Source organism: Macaca thibetana, chromosome 11 (assembly GCF_024542745.1).
Source record: "Macaca thibetana thibetana isolate TM-01 chromosome 11, ASM2454274v1, whole genome shotgun sequence".
NCBI classification, from domain to species: Eukaryota; Metazoa; Chordata; class Mammalia; order Primates; family Cercopithecidae; genus Macaca; species Macaca thibetana.
The window spans coordinates 31,411,780-31,433,069 of NC_065588.1; the positions used below are offsets into that span (position 1 = coordinate 31,411,780).

At 39.9% G+C, this 21,290-nt stretch overlaps 1 protein-coding gene across 7 annotated transcripts in view; it reads right to left on the reverse strand.

Annotated features, from left to right (window-relative positions):
- The window catches only part of DENND5B (DENN domain containing 5B), a 330,200-nt gene that overhangs the window by 243,161 nt on the left and 65,749 nt on the right, over positions 1–21,290 (reverse strand). The window contains exon 2 of one of the 7 annotated variants that reach the window (XM_050750276.1): positions 21,052–21,147. The exons of 5 other annotated variants lie outside the window; for them this stretch is intronic. Coding sequence is in view for 1 of the 2 variants with exons in the window: in XM_050750281.1 (XP_050606238.1) it covers positions 97–262 (166 nt within the window). In the remaining variant the exon portion in view is untranslated. Of the gene's footprint in view, positions 1–96; positions 4,663–21,051; positions 21,148–21,290 lie in introns of those variants that run through there. One more of the 7 variants, XM_050750281.1, reaches the window with a different exon arrangement.

Genomic DNA, 21,290 nt, shown 5'->3' on the forward strand with positions numbered 1-21,290 from the left:
AAATTTTTGAGCATTTTAGATCTCAGATTTTTGGATTAGGAATGCTCAACATAAAAAGTATGACAGTAAGACTAAATGACCAACTTTAAAAATTACATCCTGGTTGGGCATGTTGGCTCACAACTGTAATCTCAGTACTTTGGGAAGCTGAGGCAGGTGGATTGCTTGAGGTCAGGAGTTTGAGACCAGCCTGATCAACATGGTGAAACCTCATCTCTACTAAAAATACAAAAATTAGCTGGGCATGGTGGTGGGTGCCCATAATCCCAGCTACTCAGGAAGGCCAGGCAGGAGGATTACTTGAACCCAAGAGGCGGAGGTTGTAGTGAGCTGAGATCATGCCACTCGCACTCCAGCCTGGGTGACAGTGAGACTGTCTCAAAAAAAAAAAAAAAAAAAAAAAAAAAAAAAATTACATCCCAACCACTGCATATTGACTAGAATGGCTTAAGTCCCAAAAGCTGACTCTACCAAATATTGACAAGGATATGAAGTGTCAGTAATTCTCATTCACTGCTGATGAGAATGTAAAATTGTACGGCCACTTTGGAAGAGAGTTTGGCAATTCCTTACAAAGTTAAACAGTCTTATCACATAATCCCACAACTCCAGTCTAATCATGAGAAAAACAACAAATTCCAAGAGGAGTAACCTATAGTATATCTGTTAAGTACTCATCAAAACTATCAAGGACAACAAAAGCAATGAAAGTCTGAGATTCTGTCATAGCCAAAAGGAGCCTAAGTAGACATGACAATTTATGTGGATCGGATACTTCAGCAGAAAGAAGACTGATATGATTTGGCTGTGTCTTCATACAAATCTCATCTTGAATTGTAGTTCCCATAATCGCAACACATCGTGGGAGAGACCCAGTGAGAAGTAATTGCATCATGGGGGTGGCTGTTCTTGGGACAGTGAGTTCTCAAAAAATCTGATGGTTTTATAAGGGGCTTTCCCCCACTTCACTCTGCACTTCTCCTTGCTGCTGCCATATGAAGAAGGATGTGTTTCCTTCCTCTTCCACCACAATTGTAAGTTTCCTGAGGTCTCCCCAGCCCTATGGAACTGTGAGTCAATTCAACCTCTTTCTTTTATAAATTGCCCAGTCTCAAGTAAGTATATCTTTATCAGCAGCATGAGAACAGACTAATACAAGAACATTAAGTAAAAACTAAAGAAATCTAAATAGAGGCCGGGTGCAATGGCTCACGCCTGTAATCCCAACACTTTGGGAGGCCGAGGCGGATGAATCACCTGAGGTCAGGAGTTCAAGACCAGCCTGGCCAACATGGCAAAACCCCATCTCCACTAAAAATACAAAATTAGCCAGGCATGGTGGTGCATGCCTGTAGTCCCAGCTACTTGGGAGGCTGAGGCAGGAGAATCGCCTGAACCCAGGAGGCGGAGGTTGCAGTGAGCCGAGATCGCGCCATTGCACTCCAGCTTGGGCGACAAGAGCAAAACTCCATCTCAAAAAAAAAAAAAGAAAAAAAGAAATCTAAATAGACTGTAGACTTTAGTCAGCAATAATGTATCAATATTTATTCACTAATTATAACTAATGTACCATACTACTACAAGAGGTTAATGATAGGTGAAATTGTGTGTGTGGAGTGAGGCAAGTATATGGGAACTCTATTCTTAATTTTTCTGTAAATATAAAAACAACTTTATTTTAGAAATTACATTCCAATATTTAAAGTAAAAACACCAGCAACATTATATCCAATCTTATAAGTAATCTACCTTTTATAAATCATGTTTATCAATGCAAACATAAGCTGAAATTTGCTTTATACTGATATCCCATTTAATCAATAATATTCCTAAGCATAATTATGAAATGTCAACTCTTGGAGGAAAGTTTATTACTGTAATGACACAGGCTGTAACTTAGCAGCTTTGAAGGGTGTTAAAACTTCTGAATGTCTTTTATTGTAGTCAGATGTCTACAACTTTCAGACATCTTTAAAGAGATGTCAGAGTCTTTCTTTTAAATAGTCAATAATGATAATGTAGGGTACCAATGGCCAAGAGAGCTTGCTATCCACACCTCAACGTTTGATGATCCAAGGACAGCAACAAATACTAAGCTTCTATGCTGGGGGGCTACTTACCCACAGATACTGTGAGAATTGAATATCCCAAACAAGGTTTACAGAAACTTTCCATGCTCTCCCCTCAACAAAAACAACAACAAAGGGCTGAGAAAGCTGCCTACAGAACTCCTGAACTGGAATAAAAAAGGAACCGATTTATTACAAATATCTAAGAGAATCCTGAAATCATCAAAGTGGTTACTTAGATCTCTGAGGAACAGCCAGGGCTGTGAACTGACGTCCATGGTCATGGATAGATAGCTGAAAGACCTCTGAGCAGACAAACATCTAAGTCCTTGGTTAAGGGTGCCCCAGAGGGCACAGAAGTCAGCACCCTCCTCCAGAGACACACTTCTGGGAGGCAAACAATTGTTACAAATGGGACTAGCATGAAAGAATTCAAGAAGTAGACCTCAATAATTAAATACATACTGCAGGTATTTCTCTTCTCTTTAGTTTACAGGGATAACAGCTACTCATTAGAGGAGGAGAGAGGGGAATTATATCATGACACAAAAATCTTCCCATTAGGAAAAGCAAGCATGAGCTTTACAACTGACAGTGAAGGCTGGGTGCAGTGGCTCACGCCTGTAATCCTAGCACTTTGGGAGGTGGAGGTGGGCAGATCGCTTGAGTTCAGGAGTTTGAGAACAGCCTAGGCAACATGGTAAAACCCTGTCTCTACAAAAACCATAAAAATTAGCTGGGCATGGTGGCAAGCACCTGTAGTCCCGGCTACTCAGAAGGCTGAGGTAGCAGGCTGGCTTGAACCCAGGAAGTGGAGGCTGCAGTGAGCTGTGATCCACTCCAGCCTGCGCAACAGGGCCAAACTCTGTGTCAAAACAAACAATTGACACTGAAAATCACTTCCACAAAATGAGATGCAAAGTAGGGAAACAAATCCATTAACTGCTCTAACAATTTTGCCCAGCTCCTATCTTAAGCCTAGATTTTCCCCTGATTAAGGTAGAAACTCTTGGCTATGTTCAGGTTATCACTAGGAATATTTACCAATAGTTCCAATTACTTCATATAGCCCTCGTTTCTAGTTTTACCAGAGAAGTTTATCATGTTTGCTTTCATGTTTCATTGATAAAATCATAGTCTGTTTCTAACCAGAGACTCTCCACAAAACAAAGCTAAGTCTCACACTATTTCCCTCTCTTCCTGTCCTGACAGGTAACCCCAGAAGCCTAGTTTTAAAGAAAATCATTAATAAAATGAGACATGAAAGCTATTCCAGGTCACTTTAACCAGTTATATAAAGAACGACACATAAGCAAAAATCATTTTAATAGATTTACATATTCAAATATTTCATCCTTGCCTCTAGATTACCAAAGTCCAATTAACTTCAGTTTAAATAATTCAGAGAATTTCCGGTGAAATAAGTGCATTTGATTCAAGAACACTATAATGTAAATCACCATTTATATAAAGTTTGGACTTTAAAGTCTACTTTATAGGACATATATTTTAAAAGATAATGTATAATTAAAAAAGAAGTGTGACTAATTTTTTAACTTAACATACTAGAATGTACATGGGCAGCTGTGGAAATACTGAACTCCCAAAATTTCTCACTCTCCATAAAATACATGAAATATATCATAGCACAAAAGGTCTGCTACTATGAATGTGGGTGATGTTAGAATGCCAAGAACACACGTCTCTTCACTACAGAAACATGAGATCTGGCCTTCCGGCTGCTTCAGGCTTCCTCTCAGTTGGCAGTGGAAATAGGGACCCCATCCCCAGCTCAAAGCTACTGGCAGAGAGTTCTGTAGCATGTTTGTGGGGTTGTAAGTGAAGAGGAAATTTCGAGATTTATGAACCTTGGGGGCTATTTTTCAGCCTGATCATCACGGTTAAATATTTCTTCACTCACTTTCCTCCCTAAACCTTCCCACTAGGAGGGCCCCAGTTCCCTCCTGCACTATCCACTTCCATCATAGCCTGTTTGTAACCAGAGACTTTCTCCAAAAACAAAGCTAAGCCTCACACTATTTCCCTCTCTTCCTGCCCTGACAGGTAACCCCAGGAGCCTAGAAGTCTTAAAGAAAATCTGCTTCTGGGTGGGGGTCAAATGACTAGTTCTTGCCAGTGAAATGTGGGCAGCAATGACATCATTTCCAGGTCAAGGCACACAATCTATATTTCCCCAGCCATCTATCAGCTAAACGCAAAGGAGGCCTTAAAAGATGGAAAGTTCCCGAAGTGGAAGAAAGTTGAGTCACTAAATGTCTCTGTGAAGTAGAGGGCCTCCCACCTTGGCCTACATTACACTAAACGTGAATGAGAAAAACTTGTATTGCCTCATGCCACTGAAGCATTATGGGGTTGTTATTACAGCAGTTAGCTATTTATGTGTTTATTAGCCTGAGTTTTTATTCGTGTTAGTTTTGACCTTCTGTCTATAATACTAACCCCTGACTATATCATACCTTCTATTGGTAACTTCTCTACATGGCTTGTTACATGTTTAAATACATGAGTACAGTTCTCCAAGTATAAGGACAGAATTTGCCTTTTTTTTATTTTTATTTTTTTTATTTTTTTATTATTATTATACTTTAAGTTATGGGTACATGTGCATAACGTGCAGGTTTGTTACATATGTATACTTGTGCCATGTTGGTGTGCTGCACCCATCAACTCGTCATTTACATCGGGTATAACTCCCAATGCAATCCCTCCCCCCTCCCCCCTCCCCATGATAGGCCCCGGTGTGTGATGTTCCCCTTCCTGAGTCCAAGTGATCTCATTGTTCAGTTCCCACCTATGAGTGAGAACATGCGGTGTTTGGTTTTCTGTTCTTGTGACAGTTTGCTAAGAATGATGGTTTCCAGCTGCATCCATGTCCCTACAAAGGACACAAACTCATCCTTTTTGATGGCTGCATAGTATTCCATGGTGTATATGTGCCACATTTTCTTAATCCAATCTGTCACTGATGGACATTTGGGTTGATTCCAAGTCTTTGCTATTGTGAATAGTGCTGCAATAAACATACGTGTGCATGTGTCTTTAGAGCAGCATAATTTATAATCCTTTGGGTATATACCCAGTAATGGGATGGCTGGGTCATATGGTACATCTAGTTCTAGATCCTTGAGGAATCGCCATACTGTTTTCCATAATGGTTGAACTAGTTTACAATCCCACCAACAGTGTAAAAGTGTTCCTATTTCTCCACATCCTCTCCAGCACCTGTTGTTTCCTGACTTTTTAATGATCGCCATTCTAACTGGTGTGAGATGGTATCTCATTGTGGTTTTGATTTGCATTTCTCTGATGGCCAGTGATGATGAGCATTTTTTCATGTGTCTGTTGGCTGTATGAATGTCTTCTTTTGAGAAATGTCTGTTCATATCCTTTGCCCACTTTTTGATGGGGTTGTTTTTTTCTTGTAAATTTGTTTGAGTTCTTTGTAGGTTCTACCTTTTTTTTTTTTTTTTAAGACAGAGTCTTACTCTGTCACCCAGGCTAGAGTGTAAGGTTGAGATCTTGGCTCATTGCAACCTCTGCCTCCTGGGTTCAAGAGATTCTCCTGCCTCAGTCTCCCAAGCAGTTGGGACTACAGGCACGCTACCATGCCCAGCTAATTTTTGAGACCAGGCTGGTCTCAAACTCCTGACCTCAGGTGATCTGCCCACCTCAGCCCCCCAAAGTGCTGGGATTACAGGCATGAGCTACCATGCCCAGCCCAGAATTTGCCCATTTTTAATGCATGTTCTCTACTTTTCATAGAAAAAGCCATATATCCTACTAAGCTACTTATGAAGACCACAGGTTCTAGCCCATGACAAGCTTGTTATCCTTTCTAAACACACAACCCCCAAATCTAGTCAGCAAAGTTGAAGGTCTAGGGTGATAGTCACGTAAGGAATCAAACAAAAGAATCTTGGAGGGGTCTCTGCAAATTCATTGACCCGACTGAGGAATTCAACAATACAGAAACTTAAATCCTGGTAATATTAAAGTTTAATTAATTTTTTTTTTTTTTTGAGACACGGTCTCACTCTGTTGTTGTCCAGGCTGGAGTTCAGTGGCATGATCATTGCTTACTGTGGCTTGGACCTCCCAGGCTCAAGTGATTCTCCCACCTCAGCCTCCCACATGGCTGAGACTACAGGCATATACCCTCATGCCTGATTAATTTTTAAAACATTTTTGTAGAGGCAGGGTTTCGCCACATTGCCCATGCTGGTCTTGAACCACTGGGCTCAAGTGATCTGCCCACCTCAGCCTCCCAAAGTGCTGGAATTATAGGCATGAGCCACCTTGCCTAGCCTTAGTTAAGATTTCAGTAAGAGTACATCAACATCAATCCAGTAAGCTTTGAATTTTTAAGACATTCACAATATCTTTCCTCTTGATTACATCAAAATTAAAGAGCCATGTTATATTTAGCTAACACTAAATATACTTTCTCTTTTTAATTTATTATTATTATTATTATTTTTTAAAGGCTAGTCAAGTGAAGCAGTGTGAGTGGAGAAGGAACAAAGAAATCTGTAACTGATTGTGATGAATTAGTTATCAACACCTCTGCACTCGGACTAGCCTAAATACACTTGCAATTACTAAAATTTATTCACTGAAAACCAAAAGTTCACAACACAGTTATTCTGTTTCAATCTCAACTGAGTATACTGCAATCCGATTCTCTCATTAGCCACCCAAAGTTAGCACAGACCCCACAAGTAAAAGGGTATGCTCTCAAATAAGAGTGCCCTTATTTCAGACACCAGTCACACTTTGGGAGTCCCAGGCTACCTGCACTTCTAACAGGCTGGCTATAAATTTGAGTTTCCACAAGCCCCTCAGGTATGCTAAATTCACTAGAGCTTGCAGAACTCAGGACAGTGCTACATTTACAATTAGTTTTCTTACAAAGGACACAAATCAGAAGGACCAATCAAATGAAGAGATATATAGGGTGAGATCAAGAAGAGAATGCAGAGTTTCCATGCCTTCTTCTTGTGGAAAAAGGGCATGTCACCTGCTTTCCCCTGCGCATACATCAATGTGTTCACCAACCAGGAAGCTCCACCAAATCTCAATGTCCAGAGTTTTTGCTGGCTTTACTACATACGCACGACTGATTAAATCATTGGCTACATGACTAAGCTGAATCTCCAACTCTTTTCCCTCTCCAGAGGCCAGGTTGGTTCAGAGTCCCAACCACACAGTTGGTCCTTCCAGAGACAGCTCCTATCCTGAAGCTATCCAGAGGCCCATCATTAGTTACCTGATTAGCATAACAATCCCATGGTCACTCAGGAAATTCCAAGGGTTTGAGAAGTTCAGGAAACATGGACAAAGATCAGACAAATTCTCTTTTTTTTTAAAGACAGGCTGCAGAGCAGTAGTGCGATCATAGCTTAGCAGCCTCAAACTCCCGCCTCAGCCTTCCTTGTAGCTAGGACTACAGGTGCACGCCACCATACCCAGACGAGTTATTTTTATTTTTCATGGAGACAGAAAAATAAAAGTGTTTCTTGGCCTCACTCCTGGCCTCAAGTGATCCTGCCTGGGCCTCCCAAAGCACTGGCATTAAAATAATTTGCCACTGCACCTGGCCAAATTATTATACAACAGTTTTAGGCACTGCGCAGCTTACCACCAATCAAAGAACATGACAGTAGATTATATACTTGCAAAAATAACCTTAGCAATAAATTAAAGATCTAGAGTTCTCTGATAAGGAATAAACAAAGTTTTTGATCCTACCCCATATCTGTCATACTAATAATAAAATCTGAAGTGAGAAAACAATTTTAAAAAGTAATTTAAGTATTGTAACTGCTATCATGAAACTCTAAGAGGAAAGAGTCCATAATTTTTAGATTAATAAATGTCATGTGCTTGCCAGTGCTTAGTAAATAATTTTTATTATTCTGAAGAACATCTAAGTGATTTGCAAATAATACATACAGCCAAGAAAACAAGGTTCTAGTTCTGGCTGAATACGCTGGTCTAGTAGCCTAGTGCAAATCACAATGTCTTTTAGCAAGGGTTTTCTCTTATATAAAACATTATTTTATTACTAAATTAGAAACACATTATTAATTATTCTTAAGTATCTACCTTCTACGGAAATTTTTTATCCAATGTATTTCTGGGAAAGCATATTATTATCCATGTCACATTTTATTATACAGTATAAAACAAATCTTTCCCCGTTACTAAAGAACATATTCTTTGCTAAAGAGACTCTAACACAGCCACACTTTGCCTTCCAGAACAAAACAAAGTAACTCAACATTAAAAAACTTATGGCTGACAAGTAACACTATGGAGCAACACTGCTAAGGTGATTCAAACAAACTTTCCTGAGGTATGTCTCAAAGAAGCAGTCATCTGGTCAGAGGTAAAGCAGACCTTTCCCTCCATTTCCATTAACTACTTTTGTTGCCAATACATGCTATCACCAAAAAAATTTCTATAAGAAGTCAAAAACACAAGGAACTCAGTTAAGCTTACATAGGGATATCAGTGATTTACACAAAAATACCACTTTCTTCCTCCTACATTAGAAATCAACAGTTCTCTAAAAGAAAGATATAAATTACAAGGTAGAGAAGGGGGTACATTTGTTCTACTAATGTAAAACATCACATTAGTCAATGCAGTCTTTTAGTAAATAGACTATCCTGTTTCATGGTCTATGAAATTATCCTAACATGAGCAAACTGAGCTAAATATGTTAGAAACAAGACTCACTGGAAAAGATAATCTTCCTGCAAGAATCAAACAGAAGTCTCATTATTCTAACAATTAACTGAAGTTGTTAGTAGCTTAAAATGGTTCAGTTGATGTGATTTTTGCTAAACAGAAACAGTTATCTGAGTCTCTGCATTAGTGTGTGGCCTTTTATCTAAAGGCCTTCAAGGCCCTCCCCTACTATGTTTGGTGTTAGAAGATCCAGATTTTAAAATAGTATTGAGGTTCTGCACAGACTGAAAATCATGCATCACATATATCAGGAGGAGAACAATGACCTGCAAGATGACAAAGACCCTCCCAGTTCTATAAGAGACTGTGATTCTCAAAGCTACTACCCAATGTACTTTTTTGAAATAGAAAGAAAAAAGTCAAGTCACCTTTGGGGCGGGGGGCGAGGTGTGAGCCATTTTAACCACTTTTTGAAGTTCGCAAAATTAACATAAAACAAAGCAACCAAAAAGAAAAAAAGTGAGGTGAAGGGAGCAGAATTTTCCTCTTCTCCGTGGGAAAAACAAAGTCTTCCTTCCTCCCTCCATCAGAAAAACAAAAAGAAAATCCTCAGGCCGGGCGCAGTGGCTCACGCCTGTAATCCCAGCACTTTGGGAGGCCGAGGCGGACGGATCACAAGGTCAGGAGATCGAGACCACGGTGAAACCCCGTCTCTACTAAAAATACAAAAAACTAGCCGGGCGAGGTTGTGGGCGCCTGTAGTCCCAGCTACTGGGGAGGCTGAGCCAGGAGAATGGCGGGAACCCGGGAGGTGGAGCTTGCAGTGAGCTGAGATCGCGCCACTGCACTCCAGCCTGGGTGACAGAGCGAGACTCCGTCTCAAAAAAAAAAAAAAAAAAAAAAAAAAAAAAAAAAATCCTCAAGATGATCCCCAGACCTGAGTTTCAATTCATGACTTTTACTATACAGCAAGAATCTCCACTTGCTGTCTCAGACTCAGCAGTCTCAACATCAATGTTTCCACAACTGAGCTCATTTTTCCCCTCAAAGCTTTTCCTCTGTTGACAGTGCCACAATTCATGTAGCCATCTAAGCATTATTATCCACTTATTCATCCCTAAAGAGGAGTTGATTTGGCCAAGTGTGGCGGCTCACACCTATAATCCCAACACTTTGGCAGGCTGAGGCATTCTAAGGGGAGAGACCCATAGTTTTGCATGCCTATAGGCCTAGCTACTTGGGAGGCTGAGGCAGGAGGACCGCTTGAGCCCAGGAGTTAAGAGGTTACAGTGAGTTATGATTGTGCCACTGAATTGCAGCCTAGGTGACACAGCCAAGACCCTTTCTCAAAATAAATAAATAAATAAATAAAAATAATTTTAAAAAACTATTGTTGTTTTAAGTGGCTAAATTTTGAGATGGTTTATTATGTAACAATAAATAACTGGAAAAAATAGTGAACAAAATATCCAAAAAAATCCTTGCTCTCACAGTTTACATTGTGAGAAGGGAGACAATAAGTATAATAAATTATATAGTATTGCTGGAAGAAGAAAAGTGCGGTAGAAAGTTAAAAAAGAATAAAGTGAGGAAAGCTGGCAGTACACAGTACAAGTTGCAGTATTAAGTAGGACGATCAAGTTGGCCCTCATTGAGAAGATGATGTTTGAGCAAACTTGGAGATAGAGAATTAATCTTACCTCCTTGGGAAAATCAACGTGAACTAAGATACCAGTCTCACAAATTCAGTCCCTGCCAACTAAGGTCCAGATTCCTTAGACAGCATTTGAGGACCACCATGATCTAGCCGAACCTACTTTTCCAGCTTTAGTTTCTGAGGCTCCTGCACTTGAGCTATGCCAAATGACGCAGGGTTCCCTTTTAAGTACGATATCCTATGGGTCCTTGCTAGAATTCATGTGTCTGAAACATCTTCTCCCCTGTAATATTCTGTTGTCTCAAGTTATTATGCCAAATTTAGCAGCTTAACACACCCACATTTATTATTTCACATTTTCCATGAGCCAGAAGTCTGGCACAGCGTGGCTCAGCTGATTCCTTTACTCTAAGTCTGACAATACTGACACCATCCTGTTGATAGGGCTGCATTCCTTTCTGGAGGCTTTGAAGAAGAATCCACTTTCTTTATTCTTTTTTTTTTTTTGAGATGGAGTCTCGCTCTGTCACCCAGGCTGGAGTACAATGGCACAATCTCAGCTCAGTGCAACCTCTGCCTCCCGGGTTCAAGCAATTCTCCTGCCTCAGCCTCCCCGGGAGCTGGGACTACAGGCGCCCACCACCACACCCAGCTAAAGAATCCATTTTCAAACACACTGAGGTTATGGGCGGAATTCAGTTCCTTGTGGTTGTAGAGCTAAGGTCCCCATTTTCTTGCAAGCTGTTAGCCAGGTGCCCTTAGCACCTAAAATCTCTCTTTGGTCCTTGCATGTGACACCCAACATCTCAGATCGAACTATCTTGTACTTGAAATCTAATTTTTTCTCTCTTCTGCAGCAGCTAGCTGAGTTTTCTGCTTTTAAGGACTCGTGATTATACTGGACACACGTGGATAATTCAAGCAACTCTCCCTATTTTAGGGTCGGCTAATTAGTAACCTTAATTAAATCTGTAAAATTCCTTAACAGCAGAACCTAGACTGCTCTTTAACTGAATACCCAGAAGACAATGTTTGGGAATACTTTTAAAATTCTGCCTACCACACCCCTCCTTCCATGTCTGCCTATTAGGCTCCTGCACATCTTTAAGAATTCTACTCGGGGCTTCCTTGATGTTTTGGCCAGGCGCGGTGGCTCATGCCTGTAATCCTAACGCTTTGGGAGGTCAAGACAGGGGTAATCACTTGAGCCCAGGAGTATGAGACCAGCCTGGTCAACACAGTGAGACCCCATCTCTGCAAACTTAAAAAAAAAAATTAGCTCAGCATGGTGGCAAGCACCTGTAGTCCCAGCTACTCAGGAGGCTGAGGTAGGAGGATCTCTTGAGCCCTGGAGTTCGAGGCTGCAGTGAGCTGTGACTGCACCACTGTACTCCAGCCTGCAGGCAGACCCTGTCTCAAAAAAAAAAAAAAAAAAGATTCTATTCAGAAAAGCCCTCCTGGGGAAACCTTTCTTGACCCGTCCAGAAGAAAGGAGTTTCTTCTGTAACACTACAAAATCTACAAATTAGAACAGATTTTTATGGTCCAATATTTTAAAAATTCCGTATCTTAATTTTTAAATGAACCACTATCGTACAAACACTGTACTAAACAAATATTAATTGATGTGTTAAAATAAAAATTTTTCTCAACAGTAAGGTTCGAGATAAAGCATTTATCTTCCTTTCTTGGTTATCTTATAATACGTGAATATGATGTCTCTTTTTTTTGGTTTGTTTGGTTTTTTGGGAGACAGCACTGTGAAGTTCTTAGAACTTTGTTCTCATAATTGCTATGGCATATTGCTGTCTGCTTACCATATTACATTAACACTGTTAAATTCTATCTTCCCCTTTAGAAATTAAGCTCTTCAACATATTACTCACCCTTACATCCTCAACACCTACTTAATATTGTGCCTGGCAGTAAAAATGTTTGTTGAGTAGATGGATAGATGAATAAAAATTGTACTCTTAGGTCTGAATTATATACTCCAAAATTTTTAAGACACTTATTTAAAATATTGGTAGCTTTAAAAATGATTCATTTCAAAGCCTTGACTACATAAACTAAAATATAATTTAAGAAATAAAAACATCCCCTCCACTATCTTTTTGTTTGTTTGTTTTGAGACAGAGACTTGCTCTGTTGCCCAGGTTGGAGTACAGTGCTCGGCTCACTGCAACCTCTGCCTCCTGGGTTCAAGCGATTCTCCTGCCTCAGTCTCCTGAGTAGCAGGGATTACAGGCACGTGCCACCACGCCCAGCTAATTTTTGTATTTTTAGTGGAGACGGGGTTTCACCATGTTAATCAGGCTGGTCTCGAACTCCTAATCTCATGATCTGCCCGCCTTGGCCTCCCAAAGTGTTGGGATTACAGGCGTGAGCCACCGCACCAGCCTCCACTGCCCTTTTCTTTGACATAGGTCTTGATCTGTGACCCAGGCTGGCGTGTGGTGGTACAACCACGGTTCACTGTAGCTTGGACCTCAAGGGCTTGTTAAGCGACCCTTGCACCTCAGCTTCCAGAGTAGCTGGGATTACAGGCACACACCAACACACTCCCTGGTTATTATTATTATTATTATTTTAATTTTTAATAGAGATAAGGTCTTGCTATGTTGCCCAGGCTGGTCTCAAACTCTTGGGCTCAAGGGATCCTCCTGCCTTGGCCTCTCAAAGTGCTGGGATTAGAGGCATGAGCCACTGCACTCAGCCCATTTTCTTTAGAACATTTTAGTCCTTTAATAATGTGTTGATTTGTAAATTAAAATTTGATACCTACCTTATTTCAAACATAGAGATATTATTATTGTACTGTATATGCATCATGGTGTCACATAATCAAAATTTCATTAACCTTTGCTTTGAATCCTAGATTTCATGGTTATCTTTTTTCTTCAGCTTTGTATTGGTCAAACTCATTTCATTGTTTTAAAAAACTTTTTAAAAAGCAAATTTAATTTTTAGAATGGTTTTAGATTTACAGAAAAATAGGGAAAAGAGTAGAGTTCCCATATACCCTAAACCAGTTTCTCCTAATAGTAACATCTTACATAAGTATAATACATTTATTAAAATTAATGACTAGTATTTGGTACATTATTAGCAAAAGTCGAAACTTTATCTAGATTTTCTGAGTTTTTACCTAAGATCCTTTTTGTATTCAAGAATCTCATCCAAACTACCACATTACATTTAGCAGTTAGGCCTCCCTAAGTTCCTCTTGGCTATGACAGTTTCTCAGATATTCCTTGTTTTAGATGACCTTGATAGTTTTGAGTAGTATTGGTCAGGTATTTTGTAGAAGGTCCCTCAACTGGGATTTGTCTGATGTTTTTCTCACGATTACACTGGGTTTATAGGTTTGGGGAAGACCACACAGGTCAAGTGCCATTTTCATCACTTAATATCAATGGTTCATACTGTCAATGTGACATCACGGTTGATGTTAACCTTCATCACTTGGCTAAGACAGTGTTTTTCAGGCTTCTCCACAGTAAAGTTTTTTTCTCTCCTTTTCTATATTGCATTCTTCAGATGGAAGTCACTCTACCCAACCCACATTTTAGGAATAGAGAGTTATACTTCACCTCTTGAGGGTAAAGTATGTATCTACTTCAATCATTTGGAATTCTTCTGTAAGGGAGACTTGTCTCTTCTCCCCCCATTTTCTAATTTATCTGATCATTTATTTACATCAGTATGGACTCATACATATTTATTTTATATTTTGAGTCATGACAGACTTTTATTTTTCTGCTCAGTATGTTCCAGTTTTGGCCATTAACAACTCTTTTATTTGGCTCCTATGCCCGTTTGATGCACCCCCATCTATGTGTTGTGTGGCTTCTTTGTTCTTTTTTAGGTTTTTGAGCACTTCCTTAATTGCCAGCAGTATAAGGCTCATATTTCTTGGCCCATTTCTAGAAATCAGTCATTTCTCCAAGGACCCCCTGCTCCTTTAATTGCAAAATGGTATTAGAAATTAAGATCTCTGGGGTGTCATTGCTTGTAAGCCCCTTGGATAACATTTTTTTTTTTTTTTTTTTTTTTTTTTTTAAGAGACAGCATCTCACTCTGTCATCCAGGCTGGAATGCAGTAGCACAATCATTGTCCATGGTAACCTTGAACTCCTGGGCTTAATCAATCCTCCTGTCTCTGCATCCCAAGTAGCTAGGATTATAGGAATGTACCACCACACCTGGCTAATCTTTTAAAAAAAATTTTGTAGAGCGACACAGAGTGTCACTGTGTTGCCCAAGCTGGTCTCAAACTCCTGAGCTCAAGCCATCCTCCCACCTCAGCCTCCCAAAGTGCTGTGATTACAGGTATGAGCCACTACACAAAGCCAGGATAACTTATTTTTACTTCTTACCTAAATATGCAGAAATAGGGGAAGGTTGGCAATACCAGTTTATAAATAAAATGTTTAAATCTTTTATAACAATAAGAGCAATAGGTTGTATCATATAGTCAAGGTTTGTAGTAGGCTATGCTATCTAGTTTTATGTAAGTACACTCTATGATGTCTGTACAATAACAGTATCTCTTAATAGTGCTTTTCTCAGAATGTATCCTCATCATTAGGCATATGAGAATAAATGAATAATTATGAACATGGGCTAGTTGAAAGAACACAGGAATACTACCGACTTTGTGTAAATATTTTTACCTTGTTTGTACAAATTCTAGAATAATGGTTTTATAGGACTATGAAGGTTATTTAATAAAAATTTAAGGCTGGACGCAGTAGCTCATGCCTGTAATCACAACACTGTGGGAGGCCAAGGTGGGTGGATCACTTGACATCAGGAGTTCGAGACCAGCCTAGCCAACATGGTAAAAATCCGTCTCTACTAAAAATACAAAAAAATTAGCTGGGCATGGTGGCGTGTGCCTGTAATTCCAGCTACTCAAGAGGCTGAGGCAGGAGAATCACTTGAATCTGATTCAGGAAGGCAAAGGTTGCAGTGAGCTGAGACTGTACCACTGCACTCTGTCTGGGTGACACAGAGAGACTCTGTCTCAAAAAAAAAAAAAAAAAAAAAAAAAATTTAAGATTTGTGACACTGGGTGCAATGGCTCACGCCTGTAATCCCAACACTTTGGGAGGTTGAAGCAGGAGAATCACTTTGGACCAGACTGGGCAACATATCAGGACCTTTTTCTCTATCAAAAAAAGTTTTAAAAGAGTTTAAATTGAGTAGCTGCAGTCCTAGCTACTCAAGAGACTGAGGTGATAGGATTACTTGAGCCCAGGAGTTCAAGGCTGCAGTCAGCTACGATAGTGCCACTGTACTCCAGCCTGGGCAACAGAGTGAGACCCTGTCTCTAAAAAGAAAACAGAACATAAGATTTGCGATTATAGGCCGGGCGCGGTGGCTCAAGCCTGTAATCCCAGCACTTTGGGAGGCCGAGACGGGCGGATCACAAGGTCAGGAGATCGAGACCATCCTGGCTAACATGGTGAAACCCCGTCTCTACTAAAAATACAAAAAACTAGCCGGGCGAGGTGGCGGGCGCCTGTAGTCCCAGCTACTCAGGAGGCTGAGGCAGGAGAATGGCGTAAACCCGGGAGGCAGAGCTTGCAGTGAGCTGAGATCCGGCCACTGCACTCCAGCCTGGGCGACAGAGCGAGACTCTGTCTCAAAAAAAAAAAAAAAAAAAAAAAAAAGATTTGCAATTATAAGCCGAGTGTGGTGGTGCGTGCCTGCAGTCTGAGCTATTTGGGATGCTGAAGTGGAAGGATCACATGAACCCGAGTTCAAGGCTGCAGGGAGCTATGATTGTGCCACTGGACTTCAGCTTGGGTGACAGAGTGAGACCCCATCTCTAAATATATACACATATATTTTTAAAAATTGTGATAATAATTATACTGAAATTATAAGTTTAAATTATCATTATGATTACTGTAACAGTATTTGATTCTTTTATAGTATGATAGAGAAATAGATGAGAAATAACCTGGGAAACTACATTATTAATTTTGTGCTTCTGTAAGACCATTCCACATACTTACAGTTTTGTAGATATACTTACATGCTGGGTAAATTTTATTGCCATAAATGTTTATTAAGTTGTACTTCTGTGAGAGACTACAGTATGTTAATTCCTTTCAGGATGAGTTCTAAACAACCTCCCATTTTGTATGAATGAATGAACAAAAAAAGCAATGAACTTGAGATTTGTTCAATTATATACAATTAATCAGTAGAAAAACTGTTACATAGATATGCTTTTTGCACTAAGATTAAACTCATCTATTCACTAGCAACACAATATTACTGGTATAAACAGACTACTCAAAATTCTGTACTGCCAACCAACAAATATATTAAGTCTTGCTATAAGCTTAGCCAAGCATATGGGGAATATAGAAAATTTACCAGTAATGGTTCTTCCCTCAGTACTTACAGAAGAAATTCTTGAAAAGGCAAAAATTCAACTGTTAAGAGACAATTACAGCACAATAGACAGACTTTAGAGCATATTTTTAAATAATTTAAATATATGCATTAAAAGCTACTCTTTCAGAAAAATGTGATTACACTTATTTTTCATGTAGATGTATTGGCTGAACTTGCTCCTTTTGATAATTACTAAAGTATGTCATTTATTTATATTCATTTTCTCTAATGATGTACAGCATATTCTCTGTGTTAGTATATCTCACACCTAAACAAATTAAGCATGGGTGGGCACGGTGGCTCGCATCTGTTATCCCAGCACTTTGAGAGGCTAAGGTGGACAGATCACCTGAGCCCACGAATTTGAGAGAGCCTGGGGAACAGGGCAAAACCTTGTCTCCACAAAAAAAAATATAAAAATTAGCCAGGTGTGGTGGTGCATGCCTATAGTCCCAGACAGCTACTTGGGAGGCTGAGCTGGAAGGATCACCTGAGTCTAGGGATGGTGAGGCTGCAGTGAGCTGTGATCACACCACTGCTCTCCTGCCTGGACAACAAGAGTGAGAAATTGTCTCAAAAAAAAAAAAAAAAAAAGTTAACTCCAAGCCATGAAGAAACCTTGGCCCATTATTTATTTTTTCCATTTCTTCACCACATTTGAGCTTTCATCATTGATGATCGTAGTCATTTTTCCATTCTTGGTTGCAGAACAATATACTATTTATGTGCTCCTTCAAGACTGATAGAATAACTGACTGCCATTAACACCTACCTTTTCAAGAGCTGACCATCTGATCTATATATTATTCAAGCTCTCTCCTTTGTCTCCTGAGTTGCTCGACTTTAATGCAATTTATTTTCCTGTCTGTAATTTTAAAATATTTCAGGCTGGGTCCTGTGGCTCACATCTTCTAATCCCAACACTTTGGGAGGCTGAGGCAGGAGAGCTGCTTGAGCCCAGGAGGTTGAGGCTGCAGTGAGTCCTGATCGTGCCACTGCACTCCAGACTGGGCAACAGAGTGAGATTCTATCTCAAAAAAATTAAAAAGAAGAAATTCAAGCATATAGAGAAGTAAAACAGAAATAATGAACACTGTGTGTAGATACCTTCCTCCTAAATTCAACAGATGTTAACACTTTGCTATATGCATTTCACAACTTTTCAAAACAGAAATATGAATCTTAAATTCAGCTGGGAAAAAAAAACAGAAATAAAACTTTAGATGAATGAAAATTCCCTCAGCTGGAGCTCAGAACATCAGCCTCCATTCTGCACATCCGTATCTTTCAGGACTGTTTCCTACATGTATAAACTACCCCACTACAACCCATGGTGATTCCTTTTTTCTCTAAGCCCTACCTACTTGATTATCTAATATAGGTAATGTTTGGTTTTTTTCTGTGAGAATTTCCCCTATCCTGAGCTTAAAGCGGACTATGAGTAGTTAGCACCCTGATCACACACTGCTCTATGCCCTAATTCTGTATTGGCTGTTTGCTGCCTTTGTCTAGAGACTTAAGGTGAAAACCATCTTAGCTGAGGTGAAGGGCAGTGAAAAGTATAGCACGGTACTGAATGAGAAGTACATAGAAATATGAATTGATAAAAGAAAGGATCTCTCCATAACTATACAAGCTTCAGTTAAATTAACAGTTGTAGCCTTAGTTTTACTAATGATTGTATTTGGACATTAGTCTATAAAATAATTCACCTCCCATAGGAACAATGTTACAAGATGATTAAGTCTCCTCATTTCCCAGCCCTAACCTAGTAGGGATGCTTTTAATGATTGAAGACTGGGATGTGGGAAAGTCAGAGAGGAGAAAGTGACAGAGATCAAGTTCAGAAGTCCTTGAATCCAGAGTTGATGAAAGGCTGGGAGGTGAAGCACAGGGGTTCTGGGAGTCTGAGAAGTCAAATGACACTTTGGGGATCATCAATCACTATGAAGTTGATCCTTTACTGTGCCTTTCTGCCTCACACTGTCCCTTCCTATAACTTGTTACCTGCAGCTATGTACTCTGCCTTTGCAGGTGGATGAGAAAGTGGGGGCTCCTTCCCTCAACCCAGCCTTGCATTGCTGGAATAAAAAGCCTGAGTTCCCAAAGGTGGATCCATGGGCAATCTCTGCAATGGGAGCAGTGCAAAGTGGAGAGGTAGGGAAAAAGAGCTTTGTAAACTGAAGCTCTGGAAGTCAGAAACCTCTCACGTTCAGCTTCTCTGATTACATAGCTCATCTTTCCTCCTCATCTAGACTGGATGTCCCACTGTCAGAGACAATGAACACATAAAACTTGATTGAAATATTTTAGGAAATAACACTACACAAATAATTCAAAAGATATTAGACTTGAATTATCTTTAAAAGCCCGAGCAGTCCCTCTCACTCTCTCACTGTTTACATTAGGAGAACACAGATGCTCAGTTAACATCGTTTGCCTAAGGTGAGAATTAAAGACAGAGCTGAGGCTTGAATTAAGAGTCTCCAGAAACCCAGTCTCAAAGACAGTGTCCTCCTCTATTAAATGTCCACCTCTATACCCTTGTGCCGGACCAGGGCTAAGCATGAGGCACATACTCAATATAAATGAATCAACTGACTTGTCTAAATGTAATCTGTGGGCTTTGAAGCCCTATTCAAATATACCTTTTTTTTTTTTTTTTTAACTAAGATCGTTAGCAAGCAAATATCTTCAAGCAGCTTTTAATCAAGCTTTTAGTACTGTATATTACCTTCCCTTCTCAAACTAACTTAAACTCACTTTAATTCCACACTCACTGCATCATACTCAAAAGCATTGCTAATTTTCTTTTCTTTTCTTTTTAAATCTTTCTTTTGCCTCATGCTGTGCTAATTTAACCTCATTTTGGTAAACAAGAAAATGGTCCTTGTTTGACAGACTCTAGCTGCAGCAACTGCAGCTGGCCTATATGCAAACCAATTTTGTTCATTCTTTATCCTGGCAGGGAGCCCTGCCCTAGAATTGTTTTAGGGCTAATCAGCATTAAACCTGCTTCAGAAAGGTTGCTGAAAGCAGCCCTAGAGCAAGACCACAGCAACAAGACTCTTCAGGAAAGGGATGAAGACAAATGCAGCAGCTGTGTAGAAATCTATGGGAAGACTTTTGTTCATGAGAGTAAAAGTGGAGCCTAGCTTCTTTTCTGTGCTTTAGCACTTATCCTGTGGAAATGACTTCGAAAGGAGATATGGAAGAAAACGATGCACCAAATTTGCTCTATTTCTTTCTTTCTGAGTGCTTGGTGATTAACCAGAAAATGTTACTAACTTCAGATGGTAGCAAATGGTAAAGAAATTAAATGTGCATCCTCTGCTACTCTCTGAAGTTGAAAATACTGCATGACTCGTCTTCGGATATTCTTGTGAGTTAGCATGATTTTCTGTAAGATGAACCTGAGGTACAAGAAACAGATGTGCATAACACCTTGAGTAGATATAAACAACTCTGTCTAAAAACTGTTAATGGATAAATTTCTCAACAACAAATGATTAAATATTGGAGTGGTTTTCTTTCTACTCAAAAGAAGGCCACTACGCTTCCCTAAATGCCACCAGATCTGTGGGGCTCACATAGAAGTCAAAAAAGGACAGTCCATTTTTGTCTGATCACCGTAGTTCTTGAACATATGGTTGCTTTCTGTCTGCTCACTTAACTCTCATTAAATGACTAGTAAGTCAGTAACTCCAAGAGTTAAGCATGTTCAGATTGTTTTTTTAATAACAGCTTTATTGAGCTATATTGCACATACCCTAACACCCACCCTTTTTTTTTTTTTTTGAGATGGAGTCTCTGTCGCCCAGGCTGGAATGCAGTGGCTCAGTCTCGGCTCACTGCAAGCTCTGCCTCCCAGGTTCATGCCATTCTCCTGCCTCAGTCTCCCGAGTAGCTGGGAATACGGGCACCCGCCACCATGCCCAGCTAATTTTTTGTATTTTTAGTAGAGACGGGGTTTCACCGTGTTAGCCAGGATGGTCTCAATCTCCTGACCTCATGATCCACCCGCCTTGGCCTCCCAAAGTGCTGGGGTTACAGGTGTGAGCCACCGCGCCCGGCCACACTCACCCTTTTAAAGTATACAATTCAGTGGTTTTAGTATATTTATAGAGTTGTGCAAGCATCACTACTATCTAATTTTAGAACATTTTCATCACCCCAAAAAGAAACCCTGCACCTCACCTTAGCAGAGAGACTTTTTGATATGGCAGCCAGCCCTGTTTCCTAGGTGTGTTTGTTACCGGTACAGGCATTTCTTGGCCTGTGTCAATTGGAACACTGCAAAAAAATTTTAGTGTTTAGACAATAAATGAAAACCCTCATAAAATGTTTTTCAAATAAGCTTTTTCTCTAGTCCAATCTTATTCATGTACCAGCTTGGAGATTTTCATTGTAGAAATAATTGATCTGTAGAAGAGTTA